The 15,597-nt window shown below is 44.8% G+C and overlaps 1 protein-coding gene across 1 annotated transcript in view; it reads left to right on the top strand.

The window, feature by feature from the left end:
* Positions 1 to 372: 372 nt before the first annotated feature.
* Positions 373 to 15,597, top strand: part of LOC102395698 (ATP-binding cassette sub-family C member 4-like) — a 312,677-nt gene continuing 297,452 nt past the window's right edge. The window contains exon 1 of the mRNA XM_045162476.1: positions 373 to 446. Within this exon, the coding sequence (XP_045018411.1) occupies positions 373 to 446 (74 nt within the window). The remainder of the gene's footprint in view (positions 447 to 15,597) is intronic.

Raw genomic sequence — 15,597 nt, 5'->3', positions numbered from 1 at the left:
CCCAGTGTGGCGGGTAATTCACTTACCCACCTCTACCAGCTGCCCTCATGGCCTTACCTTCCACCTAAGTGGCTCCTTGCAGTGTTCTCCCTAGCCTGGGGGTGGGGGGTGGGGGCGCTCCCATCGCTCCCGGCCCCGGCACTCCTCAGCTGTGGCAGAGGCGCGTAGCGGGCGACCTGGAGAGAGGGGGGCCGGGAGTGGGGGCCGACAGGCAGCTGGCACTCCACTCCCAGAGACGCAGGTGGTTTTCAGTTCACGCCAAGCAGACCGGAGAGGCGGCCAGGTCTCCAACGTCTCTGTCGGGCCCTACAGGAACAGCGGCAGCGATTGCAAGGACGGCCACGACTTGCACCCACACCCTCGGCCAGCAAGATGTTGCAGGTGTTCCCGGAAGGGAAGCCCAACCCGTTTCAGAATGCGAACCTCTGCTCACGCCTGGTATTCTGGTGAGCGTACTGCCTGAGCTGAGATGCGCTGCCGAACCTAACGCTGCAGGCGCTTTTCCCGGGACCGAGGGTCGGGATGAGGGAGCGCTTTCCGCTGGCGCTCCTATTGCCCGGCTTCTTGCTTTTGGTGGAGCCCTCCCACACCGGCGGGGTGATTTCTGCCTGCGCCTGGGCGCGCGCGGCGGGCGGGAACCTGACGGAGGTGGGGAGGGTGCCAGAGACCTGGTGACTAGGGCGCATCTCTTTCCACTCGAAGGCCCGCTAGCCTCCAGTGCCCGGGAGCGGGAGGCTGGGACGCTGTCCTGGGAGAGTCATCGCCCAACTGGAGAAGGACTGGATCCTCACACTCCATCCTTATCCGGGTTCCCTAGTTACAGCTCCGGAGTTCGCAGTTCTGAACTAAAGTTGCACTCCTTTACCCTCCAAGCAAGAAGCTTATGAACAGCTTCCTTTATCTAATTAGTGCCCTGGACTGTTGTCACCTTCCAGTAATGTCTCCACATTTTCCCATATTCCTTAGGTGACCGCTGAGTTCCAACTTCACTGGGCCCCTTCGTCCTTGTGTCTATGACCACGTCTCCCTCTCTCCCTCTCTCCCGGTACACCTGTTACTGTATATCCTTGTATTTGGTTGTGGCAAATTTCATGTTGGTTAAAAACAGTTATTTTGTATTTAATGAATGGGAACAGTATTCTTGAACACGTTTTGCTTTTGCCTGGGACACACAGCCACGACTGAAGAATGTATTTGACCAGCCCCTTTCCTTAATTTGGAGAAGGAAATGGCAACCCACTCCAGTGTTCTTGCCTGGAGAATCCCATGGACAGGGGAGCCTGTCAGGCTACAGTTCACGGGGTCCCAAAGAGTCTGACACGACTGAGCATTTCCTTAATTGCTAGTATTTCTGCTTCCTCCTTTGAGGACAACCCTGGGGATGGGGTCCCCGAAGCCTGTGGGATCTTATTTCTAGCCTTTAGGGAAGTGGTACATGGTCTTGAAGCAGGTGGTCCTGCTACCTAGTTAGACCTCCTTCTCCTTGCCCCAGGACAGGCCAGTAAATTGGGAGAGGGGTTGTTTGGACAAGGATTAGTCATTTCATTTGGAAAGTCAGAAGTCTGAGTAGACTGCAGGTTAATGTCCTAGAAAACCATCTTACCAAGGTCTGGACACTAGTTTCTTTTATAGAACAAAAAGGAGGGAAGTGAGGAGATAAAGTAGAAAGGCCATTTGTTGTTGTTGAGTTGCTAAGTCATGTCTGACTCTTTTGTGACCCCATGGACTGTAGCCCATCAGGCTCCTCTGTCCATGTGATTTCCTAGGCAAGAATACTGGAGAGGGTTGCCATTCCTTCTCCACAGGATCTTCCCCACCCAGGGATCAAACCCACACCTTCTGCATTGGTAGGTGGTTTCTTTATCGCTGAGCCATCTGGGAAACCCCCAAAGGTCATAAGTTATTGCAAATATCTCCTGGTTTCCTCTGAGAGGGGATGTGTTAATATCTTTTGTCCTGCAGCCATTCATAGATGGTCTGGGTCAGGATGTTTCCTGTGAGCTAAACAAAGGTATTTTAGTTTAACATTAAAAGGCTTGAGGGACCATTATGTATACTTTGAGCTATAGACATCCCTTTCCTGATTAACTTGTAGCAAAATCAGTAGAATACAAAGGTTAAAATAAAAGAAATAGATCTATCATGGAATCCAAGTTTTTCTTCCCTATTATAGTCCTGCCCTGGAGTCCTTTGTTCTTGAAAGCACTGAAGGTTCTTGAGCTGGGAGGAAACACAGATGAAAAAGGGCTCAGAGGTGGAACTCTTCTCCCCCTCTCTTAGGCCATGCTGTGAGGCCTGCTGGGATTTTAGTTCCCCAACCAGGGATTGAACCCACATTCCCTGTAGTGGAAGTTCAGACTCTTAACCATTGAACCACCAGGGAAGTCCCTGAAACTTCAGGTTTTCCATATAGTAGCTGAGACTATTAACTAGGTGGGTCTCAGCCTTTGGGCTTTGATCACACTTGGGTGATTATTAGATTTTTTGTGCTGAGAACCCAATCTTTTCATCTTTCCTACATATTCTGATATTTCCTTTTTATGGGACCACCTAGGGGACCCCAGGGGGATGGGAGTTCCTATGCTTTTTTCCATTGTGGTGTTCAATTTGTGTAGCTGCATTTCTGGGTCATTTGGTGGCCCTTAAGGAAAGAGGGGCCTAGAGGAAGGAATATGGATAGGTTACCTTAAATGGTAACAAAGTAGACAACTGTCTCCTTAACTTCAGGCAGTGCTACAGCCAAAATCTTGGCTTTCTCTGCCTACTGATGCCAAATAAAAAAATATGGAGACAGAGTTTGGAGGGAATAGAAAAATGGCTTTAAAAATCAGCCAACAGAGGGGAGAACAGAGCAGGCTAATGCCTCAAGAACCATGTACCCCCACCCTGGGGAACCAAGAAACTTTATATAGCCTGGCTCTTGTGGTCTTAGGGTAAATGATAAAGTTCAAAGTAATGATGTTTTTGGGCTTCCAAGGTGGTGTAGTGGTAAAGAATCCGCCTGCCAATGCAAGAGATGCAAGACAGGTGGGTTTGATCCCTGGGTCAGGAAGATCCCTTAGAGTAGGAAATGGAAACTCATTCCACATTCCTGCCTGGAAAACTCCATGGACAGAGGAGCCTGGTGGGCCATAGTCCATGGGTTTGCAAGGAGTTGGACATGACTGAACACACACAGCACAATGAAGTTTTTGCATTTTTTTCTTCCTGCATCATTTCAAAACAGTCACAGCTGGCATCAGGCAGCCTGGTAACTGGGGTCCACTTGTCTTTGGATTTTTGGCCTGCAGTCTTCTTTCTGAAATGCAACAACCGTAAAGGGTAGTTTCCTGTAAGAGAGGTTAGGTAGAGCAAATACCAAGTGCAGGATGTAATTTACCTAGTATTAGGGGGTGATACAGAGAAGGCAATGGCAACCCACTCCAGTACTCTTGCCTGGAAAATGGAGGAGCCTGGTAGGCTGCAGTCCATGGGGTTGCTAAGAGTCGGACACGACTGGACGACTTCACTTTCACTTTACACTTTCATGCATTGGAGGAGGAAATGACAACCCACTCCAGTATTCTTGCCTGGAGAATCTCAGGGACGGTGGGGCCTGGTGGGCTGCCGTCTATGGGGTCACAGAGAGTCGGACACGACTGAAGCGACTTAGCAGCAGCAGCAGCAGCAGGGGGTGATAGGTTAGCTTCTCGTTACACTACAGGTTCAGTTCAGTTCAGTTCAGTTGCTCAGTCCTGTCCGACTCTTTGTGACCCCATGAATCACAGCGCACCAGGCCTCCCTGTCCATCACAAACTCCCGGAGTTCACTCAGACTCACGTCCATTGAGTCAGTGATGCCATCCAGCCATCTCATTCTCTGTCGTCCCCTTCTCCTACTGCCCCCAATCCCTCCCAGCATCAGAGTCTTTGCCAATGAGTCAACTCTTCACATGAGGTGGCCAAAGTACTGGAGTTTCAGCTTTAGCATCATTCCTTCCAAAGAAATCCCAGGGCTGATATCCTTCAGAATGGACTTGGATCTCCTTGCAGTCCAAGGGACTCTCAAGAGTCTTCTTCAACACCACAGTTCAAAAGCATCAATTCTTCAGTGCTCAGCTTTCTTCACAGTCCAACTCTTACATCCATACATGACCATAGGAAAAACCATAGCCTTGACTAGACGGACCTTTGTTGGCAAAGTAATGTCTCTGCTTTTCCACATGTTATCTAGGTTGGTCATAAGCTTTCTTCCAAGGAGTAAGCGTCTTTTAATTTCATGGCTGACATCACCATCTTCAGTGATTTTGGAGCCAAAAAAAAATAAGTCTGACACTGTTTCCACTGTTTCCCCATCTATTTCCCATGAAGTGATGGGACTGGTAGCCATGATCTTCGTTTTCTGAATGTTGAGCTTTAAGCCAACTTTTTCACTCTCCACTTTCACTTTCATCAAGAGGCTTTTTAGTTCCTCTTCACTTTCTGCCATAAGGGTGGTGTCATCTGCATATCTGAGGTTATTGATATTTCTCCCGGCAATCTTGATCCCAGCTTGTGTTCCTCCAGTCCAGTGTTTCTCATGATGTACTCTGCATATAAGTTAAATAAGCAGAGTGATAATATACAGCCTTGACAAACTCCTTTTCCTGTTTGGAACCAGTCTGTTGTTCCATGTCCAGTTCTAACTATTGCTTCCTGACCCGCATACAAATTTCTCAAGAGGCAGGTCAGGTGGTCTGGTATTCCATCTCTTTGAGAATTTTCCACAGTTTATTGTGAGCCACTCAGTCAAAGGCTTTGGCATAGTCAATAAAGCAGAAATAGATGTTTTTCTGGAACTCGCTTGCTTTTTCCATGGTCCAGCGGATGTTGGCAATTTGATCTCTGGTTCCTCTGCCTTTTCTAAAACCAGCTTGAACATCGGGAAGTTCATGGTTCACATATTGCTGAAGCCTGGCTTGGAGAATTTTGAGCATTACTTTACTAGCATGTGAGATGAGTGCAATTGTGTGGTAGTTTGAGCCTTCTTTGGCATTGCCTTTCTTTGGGATTGGAATGAAAACTGACCTTTTCCAGTCCTGTGGCCACTGCTGAGTTTTCCAGCAGTGCAGGACTTTGAGTGCAGCACATTCACAGCATCATCTTTCAGGATTTGAAATAGCTCCACTGGAATTCCATCACCTCCACTAGCTTTGTTTATAGTGATGCTTTCTAAGGCCCACTTGACTTCACATTCCAGGATGCCTGGCTCTAGGTCAGTGATCACACCATCGTGATTATCTGGGTCATGAAGATCTTTTTTGTACAGTTCTTCTGTGTATTCTTGCCACCTCTTCTTAATATCTTCTGCTTCTGTTAGGTCCTTACCATTTCTGTCCTTTATTGAGCTCATCTTTGCATGAAATGTTCTCTTGGTATCTCTAATTCTCTTGAAGAGATCTCTAGTCTTTCCCATTCTGTTGTTTTCCTCTATTTCTTTGCATTGATCACTGAAGAAGGCTTTCTTATCTCTTCTTGCTATTCTTTGGAACTCTGCATTCAGATGTTTATATCTTTCCTTTTCTCCTTTGCTTTTCGCTTCTCTTCTTTTCATAGCTATTTGTAAGGCCTCCCCAGACAGCCATTTTGTTTTTTGGCATTTCTTTTCCATGGGGATGATCTTGATCCCTGTCTCCTGTACAATGTCATGAACCTCAGTCCATAGTTCATCAGGCACTCTATCTATCAGACATAGGCCCTTAAATCTATTTCTCACTTCCACTGTATAATCATAAGGGATTTGATTTAGGTCATAGCTGAATGGTCTAGTGGTTTTCCCTACTTTCTTCAATTTAAGTCTGAATTTGGTAATAAGGAATTCATGATCTGAGCCACAGTCAGCTCCTGGTCTTGTTTTTGCTGACTGTATAGAGCTTCTCCATTTTTGGCTGGAAAGAATGTAATCAATCTGATTTTGGTATTGACCATCTGGTGATGTCAATGTGTAGAGTCTTCTCTTGTGTTGTTGGAAGAGGGTGTTTGCTATGACCAGTGCGTTCTCTTGGCAAAACTCTATTAGCCTTTGCCCTCCTTCATTCCATATTCCAAGGCCAAATTTGCCTGTTACCCCAGGTGTTTCTTGACTTCCTACTTTTGCATTCCAGTCCCCTTAATGAGAAGGACATCTTTTTTGGGTGGTACTTCTAAAAGGTCCTGATAGAACCGTTCAACTAGAAAAGTTCAACTAGGTACTTTATAGAGGAGCTAAAGCAGAGGATATGGGGGAAGGGTTTGCCCCAGGAAGGCCCCATGGATCCTGTTTGGTTACAATACCCCCTTTCTCTTGGATACTCCTCAATCTTGAGGAAAACAGGTATTAGGGTTAGAAAAAGGAATTATTTTTGCATAAAGAGTTTAATCATAAACTCAACAGAGGAACTAGGTTTTAAGGGAACTTGGTTTCAATCTCCAATCCTATCTCATCCTTCCCCAAATCTTTCAGGGGAATGAGGCAATAACTGGTCTGACTACTTACTGCTGAAATGGGGTGTAGTCCTGCCTCAGTTTGGGGAATGGACACCAAATTGGAAATATTCCCGAGTCTCAAGTTTCAAGACTGGATCTGAGTCTTGTGTAATTAAGATCTCAGTCACTTAATCTGCCCTTTTGGTGCCAACAGACTCAATTAGAAATAGATGGAGGAGTGACAGCCAGAATAAAATAGATTTCATTCGTTGAGGAACTCAGGAGAAAAAGTCTAAAGACCAGTCTGGACCTGGCTCTGTTGGGGAGAGTTGTAGCCAGGTAGCTCCTTGTCTATTTTTATCTTCTATAGGTTTTAACTTCTAATGTGGTATTAACATATACATAACAGGAGATATTGGCTAGTACCTATGTATCCTTTTTCTGCTAATATCTGATTTAAGACAACTGCAGCTGTGAAATTAAAAGATGCTTGCTCCTTGGAAGAAAAAGTATGACCAACCTAGACAGCATATTAAAAAGCAGAGACATTACTTTGCCGACAAAGGTCTGTCTAGTCAAAGCTATGGTTTTTCCAGTAGTCATGTATGGATGTGAGAGTTGGACCATAAAGAAAGCTGAGTGCTAAAGAATTGATGCTTTTGAACTGTGGTGTTGGAGAAGACTCTTGAGGGTCCTTGGACTGCAAGGGCATCAAACCAGTCAATCCTCAAGGAAATCAGTCCTGAATATTCATTGGAAGGACTGATGCTGAAGCTGAAACTTCAGTATTTTGGCTGCATGATGTGAAAAACTGATTCATTGGAAGACCCTGATGCTGGGAAAGATTGAAGGAAGGAGGAGAAAGGAAAGACAGAAGATGAGGTGGTTGGATGGCATCACCAACTCAATGGACATGAGTTTGAGTAAGCTCCATGAGTTGGTGATGGATAGGGAAGCCTGGCATGCTGCAGTCCATGGGGTCGCAAAGAATGGGACATGACTGAGCGACTGAACTGATAAGTAAGAATTTAAGTTAAGAACTTTCATTAGGTGCAGCCGGGTATATCCACAGATATATCTGAGTTTGTTTCATACTTGTCCTTTTCTTTAAGGGAAGCTATATTGGCATTGTCCATAAGACACCCAGCCTAATTTCTTACTATCATTAGGCTGGTTATCCTAGCATGGTTTAAAGGGATCCTTTAAATTTAAATGACCACAGCCATGTGTTAACTACATAAATCCATCCCATAGTTGTGGGAGGTTATTTTCTATGGCTGAACTACTGCTTGTTGCTCTGATAGAGTGTGAGTAACTTTAGAAGAAAACTCATATTTATGGCTGGTTCAGAGAATTATTTTTATTTTTCGTTATTATGAAATTGTTTTATTTCAGTTCTTTCCACTTTACAAGTTGGTGGTGGGCAATGGCCTGCCGTGCTCCTTACAGTACTGATTGGAGCAGGTATTATTAGTTGACCAGGTGAGGGAATCCTACCTGGTAATATCAATAGTGGCCTGAATAGAACTATAATTTCTTCCTTCTAGAATAAATTTCTTAACGGACAACCAATAAGAGATTTGGAGTGAAGAAATCCACCAGGGTAAGCCAGAAGTACTGAATATAGGTAGTGACCATAAATCTAAAGTAATTGGGTTACTTCAACTCTGCATAAGATTGTGAAATACAGTTGGTTCATAAGAAAGGTGCAAGCAATTATCAAAGTAATTGGTACACATACCTGTTCCAGCATCTTACATCTGTTGTTCACTTAAGATGTTGTCTTCTTCTTATCCTGGTATGGTAGTTTCCCCTATGAAAAAGAAAGAAAGAAAAGAAAGTTAGTTACTCAGTTGTGTCCAACTCTTTGTGACCCCATGGACTGTAGCCCACCAGGCTCCTCTGTCCATGGAATTCTCCAGGCAAGAATACTGGAGTGGGCTGCCATTTCCTTCTCCAGGGGGTCTTCCTAACCCAGGGATCAAACCTAGGTCTCCCACACTGCAGGCAGACTCTTTACCATCTGAGCCATCAGGGAAACCAGTTTTCCCTCTGAGTGTTATTTAAAGGTAATTTTGAGATCAGCACTCCTCTCTGTAGGCCAGTCCAGTATAGAGCCCCAGTATAAGTGGAAATGTTAATCCAAGAGTCAATTCTCTTCAGTTCCATTGCATATGAGCTAGTTAAGAGTGCCTGATAAGGATCTTTTTTTATCTGGGTTGGAAATAGCCCCTTAAGTGATGCACCTTCCAGTATGTATAATCCCTGGCTGCAGGTCATAAGGCATCTGATACTCATCCAAAGGTAGATTAAGCCTCAGAAATATAGATTTAGAATGTCCTTAATAATTCAGTTAAACTTTACAATTATGTAGGATGACAGCAAGGAATTATCTGGGAAGTGAGTCTTAGATAGTACATGCAGACCGCAGTTAATGGAATCAGAATTCGACATCCACTGAAACATAATCTTTCTCTAAAACCCTAATTTTTATAAAAAAACAGCTAAATTAAGACTAGCTTGTTTGCAAAATGAGTCTGGTTAATTGAGCATGTTGCTGCCTTTAAGTTGGCTGTGCTGCAACTTTTCATAAGGAGTCTCAGACTGAAATTTAAAGGGCCTTTCAGGGTTAGGAAAGCCATACCAAGGACTTGTCATAGATTTTACCTTACAAATTTAGGTGAATTTCTCCCTTTTTGAGGTCCCCAAAATACTTTGAGATTTTTTTCACCTGTTAGGAAGTGGCCTTCCTAATTTACCTGATAAAGCTCTTGGGAACCTGAGAGTTTCCAATCTCTGGAGAGATCAGCTAAAGAGAAAAGGTAACTGTTTCAACTGTGCTTACAAAGGTATACTTTCCCAAATTGATAGAAGTCATAATTGGCTTAAGAGGAAAGTTTCCTTTTGGGTGTGGTTCTTTTTCCTTGGTCTTTGTCTTGTCATAATAAAAAATTAAAATGACAAACCAGGAAAGCTCACACAGGCAGGATTTATTAAACAAGTGACATGAAATATGCTCCTGAGATGTGAGGGTGGGCTGACCCTCATATAAGTGGTCCCACCCTGTTTCAGGCTTTCCTTTCTATGTCCTTTGTCCCCCAAACAGATCCCAGAACTTGATTTTTTCTGCCCTATGTCAAACAGGGAACTTCCCAGGTGGCACTAGTGGTAAAGAAACTGCCTGCCAATGCAGGAGATGTAAGAGATGTGGATTCAGTCCCTGAGTCAGGAAGATCCCCTGGAGGAGGGCACAGCAAACCACTCCAGTATTCTTACCTGGAGAATTCCATGGACAGAGGAGCCTGGTGGGCTACAGTGCATAGGGTTGAAAGAGTCCGGCACCACTGAAGTGACTTAGCACGCATTCATGCATGTCAAACAGGCCTTGTACCTTAGGCCAACCAGGGAAGGGGGAGTGTTGGGTGTGTTTTTTCTGCCAAAGGTTTTTACTCTGTGCTGCAGATTTTCCCTTTGTTCTGTTTTTTTGAGGGATATTTCATATCTTTGTCTGCCTTTCAGCTGCCACTGTTTAACTGCCATTCTGGACTCTTTATTTTAATTACCTAACATTCCTCCCTCAAGAGATGGGAGGCCCAGTTATTTGGGAATAGGGGCACTGATGTTTCTCTGGCTAGTTCTTCCTGAGTTGGGATGGCAAGGGATGTTGGGCCTTTCCTTCTTGTTAGCCTCAAGCTTCAGGGACCTTATGGTGGCGTCTGGTTAAGGGCAAGTGATAGATATTTTCTGTGGTCAGGTGTAGTTCTACATATCCTCGTTGAATTAACTCTGCATTTTGTAGCTTGCTGACCTGGGCAGAGAAAAAAGAGGTTAAACAACTGATAACACATGAAGCAATCGTAAGTAGTATTAATGTGGTGATAATGGGCAATGGCAACCCACTCCAGTACTCTTGCCTGGAAAATCCCATGGATGGAGGAGCCTGGTAGGCTGCAGCCCATGGGGTTGCTAAGAGTCGGACACGACTGAGGGAGTTCACTTTCACTTTTCACTTTAATGCATTGGAGAAGGAAATGGCAACCCACTCCAGTATTCTTTCTTGGTGAATCCCAAGGACAGCGGAGCCTGGTGGGCTGCCGTCTATGGGGTTGCACAGAGTCGGACACGACTAAAGCGACTTAACAGCAGCAGCAGGATCTAAATGATTTCCTTGAGGACTGTGAGACGTTTTTCAACTTGGCTGGAGATGTTTACCCAAAAGCAACACGTCTCATTTAAGATGGCACAAGCCCCTCCATGTTCAGCCTTCAGGAGATATGCTGTCCTCCTATTTTGGAGTACAACCCCTGTCAAGCTGTTGATGGGTTTTGTTGGGCCTCTAAGGCCGATACTGTGGCTTTTTATCCCTGCTGCATCATCACTGAAAAATTTATGATTTCTCTTTCCAAGTGAGGTATTTCCCTAGACCAGATAAAGCCCCAAATAATATTGTGTCCAATTCTGGGGTCCTTCAATATAGGGCTATATTGGTAACTGAGGTGTCCAAATCTCTCAGGAGAGAGGTTATATGAAGGGAAATCCTGTTTTGCTGTTCAGTCACTCAGTTGTGTCCAACTCTTTGCAACCCCATAGACTGCAGCACACCAGGCTTCCCTGTCCTTCACCATATCCTGAAGCTTGCTCAAACTCATGTCCATTGAGTCAGTGATGCCATCCAACCATCTCGTCCTCTGTCATCCCCTTCTCCTGCCTTCAATTTTTCCCAGCATCAGGGTCTTTTGCAATGAGTTGACTCTTCACATCAGGTGACCAAAGCACTGGAGCTTCAGCTTCAACATCAGTCCTTCTAATGAATATTCAGGATTGATTTCCTTTAGGATTGACTGGTTTGATCTCCTTGCAGTCCAAGGGACTCTTAAGAGTCTTCTCCAGCACCACAGTTCAAAAGCATTAATTCTTTAGCGTTCAACCTTCTTTATGGTCCAACTCTCACATCTATACATGACTACTGGAAAAACCATAGCTTTGACTAGACAGACCTTTTGTAGGTAAAGTACTGTCTCTGCTTTTAAATATGCTGTCTAGGTTTGTCATGTATGGATGTGATAGTTGGACTGTGAAGAAAGCTGAGCACAAAAAAATTTATGCTTTTGAACTGTGGTGTTGGAGAAGACTCTTGAGAGTCCCTTGGACTGCAAGGAGATCCAACCAGTCCATTCTAAAGGAGATCAGTCCTGGGTGTTCTTTGGAAGGAATGATGCTAAAGCTGAAACTCCAGTACTTTGGCCACCTCGTGTGAAGAGTTGACTCACTGGAAAAGCCTCTGATGCTGGGAGGGATTGGGGGCAGTAGGAGAAGGGGACGACAGAGGATGATATGGCTGGATGGCATCACCGACTCGATGGACGTGAGTTTGAGTGAACTCCAGGAGTTGGTGATGGACAGGGAGGCCTGGCGTGCTGCAATTCATGGGGTCGCAAAGAGTTGGACACGACTGAGTCACTGAACTGAACTGAGGTTTGTCACAGCTTTTCTTCCAAGGAGCAAGTGTCTTTTAATTTCATGGCTGCAGCCACCATCTGCAGTGATTTTGGAGCCCAAGAAAATAAACTCTGTCATGGTTTCCTTTGTTTCCCCATCTATTTGCCATGAAGTGATGGGAGCAGATGCCATGATCTTCGTTTTTTGAATTTTGAGTTCTAAGCCAGCTTTTTCACTCTCCTCTTTCACTTTTGTCAAGAGGCTCTTTAGTTCCTCTTGGCTTTCTGCCATAAGTGTGGTATCATCTGCATATCTGAGGTTATTGATATTTCTCCTCACAATCTTGATTCCAGTTTGCGCTTCATCCAGCCCGGCATTTCACATGATGTACTCTGTATATAAGATAAATAAGCAAGGTAACAATATACAGCTTTGAAGTACTTCTTTCCTAATTTGGAACCAGTCCATTGTTGCATGTCTGATTCTAACTGTTGCTTCTTGACCTGCATACAGGTTTCTCAGGAGGAAGGTCAGGTGGTCTGGTATTCCCATCTCTTGAAGAATTTTCCAGAGTTTGTTGTGATCCACACAGTCAAAGGCTTTAGCGTATTCAAGGAAGCAGAGGTAGATATTTTCCTGGAATTTTCTTGCCTTTTCTGTGATCCAACGGATGTTGGCAATTTGATCTCTGGTTCCTCTGCCTTTTCTAAATCCAGCTTGAACATCTGAAAGTTCACGATTCATGTACTGTTGAGGCCTGGCTTGGAAAATTTTGAGCATTACTTTGCTAGCATGTGAAAGAAGTGCAATTGTGTGGTAGTTTGAACATGCTTTGGCATTGTCTTTCTTTGTGATTGGAATGAAAATTGATCTTTTCCAGTCCTGTGGCCACTCCTAAATTTTCTATATTTGCTGGAATATAGATTGCAGCAGTTTAACAGCATCATCTTTTAGGATTTGAAATAGCTTAGCTAGAATTCCATCACTTCCACTAGCTTTGTTCATAGTGATGCTTCGTAAGCCCCATGTGACTTCACACTCTAGGACTTTGTATTTTTCTTAGAACAGCTCAAAGCATCATCTCCTAAGGCCTGCTCTAAGAAGGAGCCTAGGTTTGGAATTTCTCCCAAGGTGGCCTTAACTTCTTGGGTTGTGGAATCTTACTCGTGGAGCAGCTTTAACAGTTGAACAGTCTTTGCCATTTAGTTAGAAGTGTGATATACAAGTTTTTTTCCACATAAGAAATAGTATTCAATCCCCATTAAGGATACTGTGGTAGGAGTCTGGCAGGCAGGATGAGTGATGACCACCAACAGAGGATGTTTCAAAAGGCCAGAGATGAACTGTTGTCTTTTATAAGCATACTGCTACTGCTAAGTCACTTCAGTCGTGTCTGACTCTGTGCGACCCCATAGATGGCAGCCCACCAGGCTTCCCCGTCCCTGGGATTCTCCAGGCAAGAACACTGGAGTGGGTTGCCATTTCCTTCTCCAATGCATTAAAGTGAAAAGTGAAAGTGAAGTCGCTTAGTCGTGTCCGACTCTAGGGACCCCATGGACTGCAGCCTACCAGGCTCCTCTGTCCATGGGATTTTCTAGGCAAAAGTACTGGAGTGGGGTGCCATTGCCTTATAATTGACTAAACAGGTTGTCCAGGTGGTCTCAGTTGAGGAGGCTGGGGACTTTTAGGTAATAATGACTCCTTGGATTATAATCTTAAATTCCATCTGATCTTCCTCCCAAGGTCAGGTTACTTGTGGGAGAGAGGTTTATATATCTACCCATAAACCAGGTTAGGTTGTTGTTGTTTGGGAAGCTGTATTATTGACAATATGCTCTAAGCTATAGAGTGTATTTGTTTTATTTCTATTTGCTCCCAGGTTCAGATCTAGGAGATCTCAGCTAAGAGCTTGTCCAATCAGATGGGGACTATCAATTGAATCCCTGAGGTAATACTGTCCAGGTCATTTGTTGGTGTGTTTTTCCTGGAGCCTCCCACTAGAAGGCCGAAGGTATTTCTCAGCCAGTGGTGTGCAAAAGAATGTGTCCTTCAGATCCGGGAGAGTAAACCACTTGCAATTGGGTGAGATTTCTCCCAGGATTACATAGGAATTGGGCTGAGTGGTGGAGGGGGACTACAGCCTCATTTATGATCTGGAGATCTTGAACCACACACCAGATTTCCTCCTTTTCCCTTACAGGGAGGATCGAGGTGTTACGTGGTGAATTCGTGGGGACCAATAGCCCACAGGCAAGGAATTTATTTATTAGAGGCTGTAGTCCTTCTTGAGCTTCTCTTCTGAGGGGGTATTGTTTCTGATTTGGAAACTAACTGGGGTCTCAGGACAATGACAACCAGTCCAGCTCAGTGAGCTTGTCCAGGAGTTCCCTGGTCCTGCACCTAGGGGTTAATTTTGTCCTCTCAAAGCTTTTTTTTTTTTGCCCAATTGGAGAGGCTATAATGGGTTCCTCAGCAGTAATCAGGAGCTGTAGAGCCCTAGGGGCTGAAAACTTCAAATCATAAAGATGGTTCCTAGCTTGGTGAGTATATCTCTTCCCAATAAGGGGGTAGGGCATTCATGGACCACCAGAAACTGATGGGAAAATATTTATCCATCCCAGCAACAAAGAAGTGCTCAGATGAATCTTTTAAAATTGTTTTTCCCATAGCACTCAAAATGGTACAGGTTTGGGAGGAGAAGGCTCCGGAGTAGGAGGTCAGGACAGAGTAGATAGCCCCTGTGTCAACCAAGAAATTCTTGGACCTACCTGCCACATTCACTTGCACTCTTGGCTCCAGCCCCATGATGGTTATCTGTGACAGGTGAGCTGGCTGGAGTGGGCTGCTTCAGTCTTGTTGAACCATCATGAGGGAAGCTTTGGTAGTTGACCTTGAGGCTCTTGGGTGCCCAGGGCAGAGTGCCGCCCAGAGTCCTGACTGATGGCATTTGTGGCAAGCTGTTTTAGGAGGCTTGCCATGATTTGGAAAGTTTGGCCCAATGTCCTGCCAGTACAGATTAGGCATTTGTTTCATGCCCTGTCATTTAAGGATTCGGGGTTTGCCATAGGGCTTCCCTGAAGGGCTACCAGGATCTGGGCATGCTTTATCCCTTTACTTCTCTCCCTTTCCTGGGCCTTGGCTTTCCTCTCCTGTCCTCTGTTATAAAAGGTTTTGGTGGCTGTATGAACCTTCTTGTCTAAAGAGGCAGTAAGGCTCTGTTGCTGTAGCTATTGTACCTTTATATCTGATGCACATTGGGATAGGAATTTGTCATTTAAAATCACCTGCCCCTCATAAGAGTCTAAGTTCAGACAGGTAAACTTTTGAAGGACCTCTTTTAACTTTTCCAGGAAGGCAGTGGGCTCCTAATTAGTGCTGAGACCTGGGCATAGTTGGTTACTTTTTATTGGGCTGTCTTTAATCCTGAAAGTGAAAATGAAGTGAAAGTGAAAGTTGCTCAGTTGTGTCCGACTCTTTGCGACCTCATAGACTATACAGTCTGTAGTATTGTCCAGGCCAGAATACAGGAGTGAGTAGCTGTTCCTTTCTCCAGGGGATCTTCCCAACCCAGGGATTGAACCCAGGTCTCCTGCATCACAGGTGAATTCTTTACCAGCTGAGCTACCGGGGAAGCCTGTCTTTAGTCTTGCCTTTACACAAATTAGAAAATGTTCCTTTTCCCAGATATACTCAGGGTCATTGGAGTTTCAGTTGGGATCTGAGGAGGGAACTGCAG

The sequence above is a fragment of the Bubalus bubalis genome, chromosome 13 (assembly GCF_019923935.1).
Source record: "Bubalus bubalis isolate 160015118507 breed Murrah chromosome 13, NDDB_SH_1, whole genome shotgun sequence".
In the NCBI taxonomy this organism is placed as follows: Eukaryota; Metazoa; Chordata; class Mammalia; order Artiodactyla; family Bovidae; genus Bubalus; species Bubalus bubalis.
Note: the sequence above shows the minus strand (reverse complement) of the source record. Positions and strands in the feature narration are given on the sequence as shown.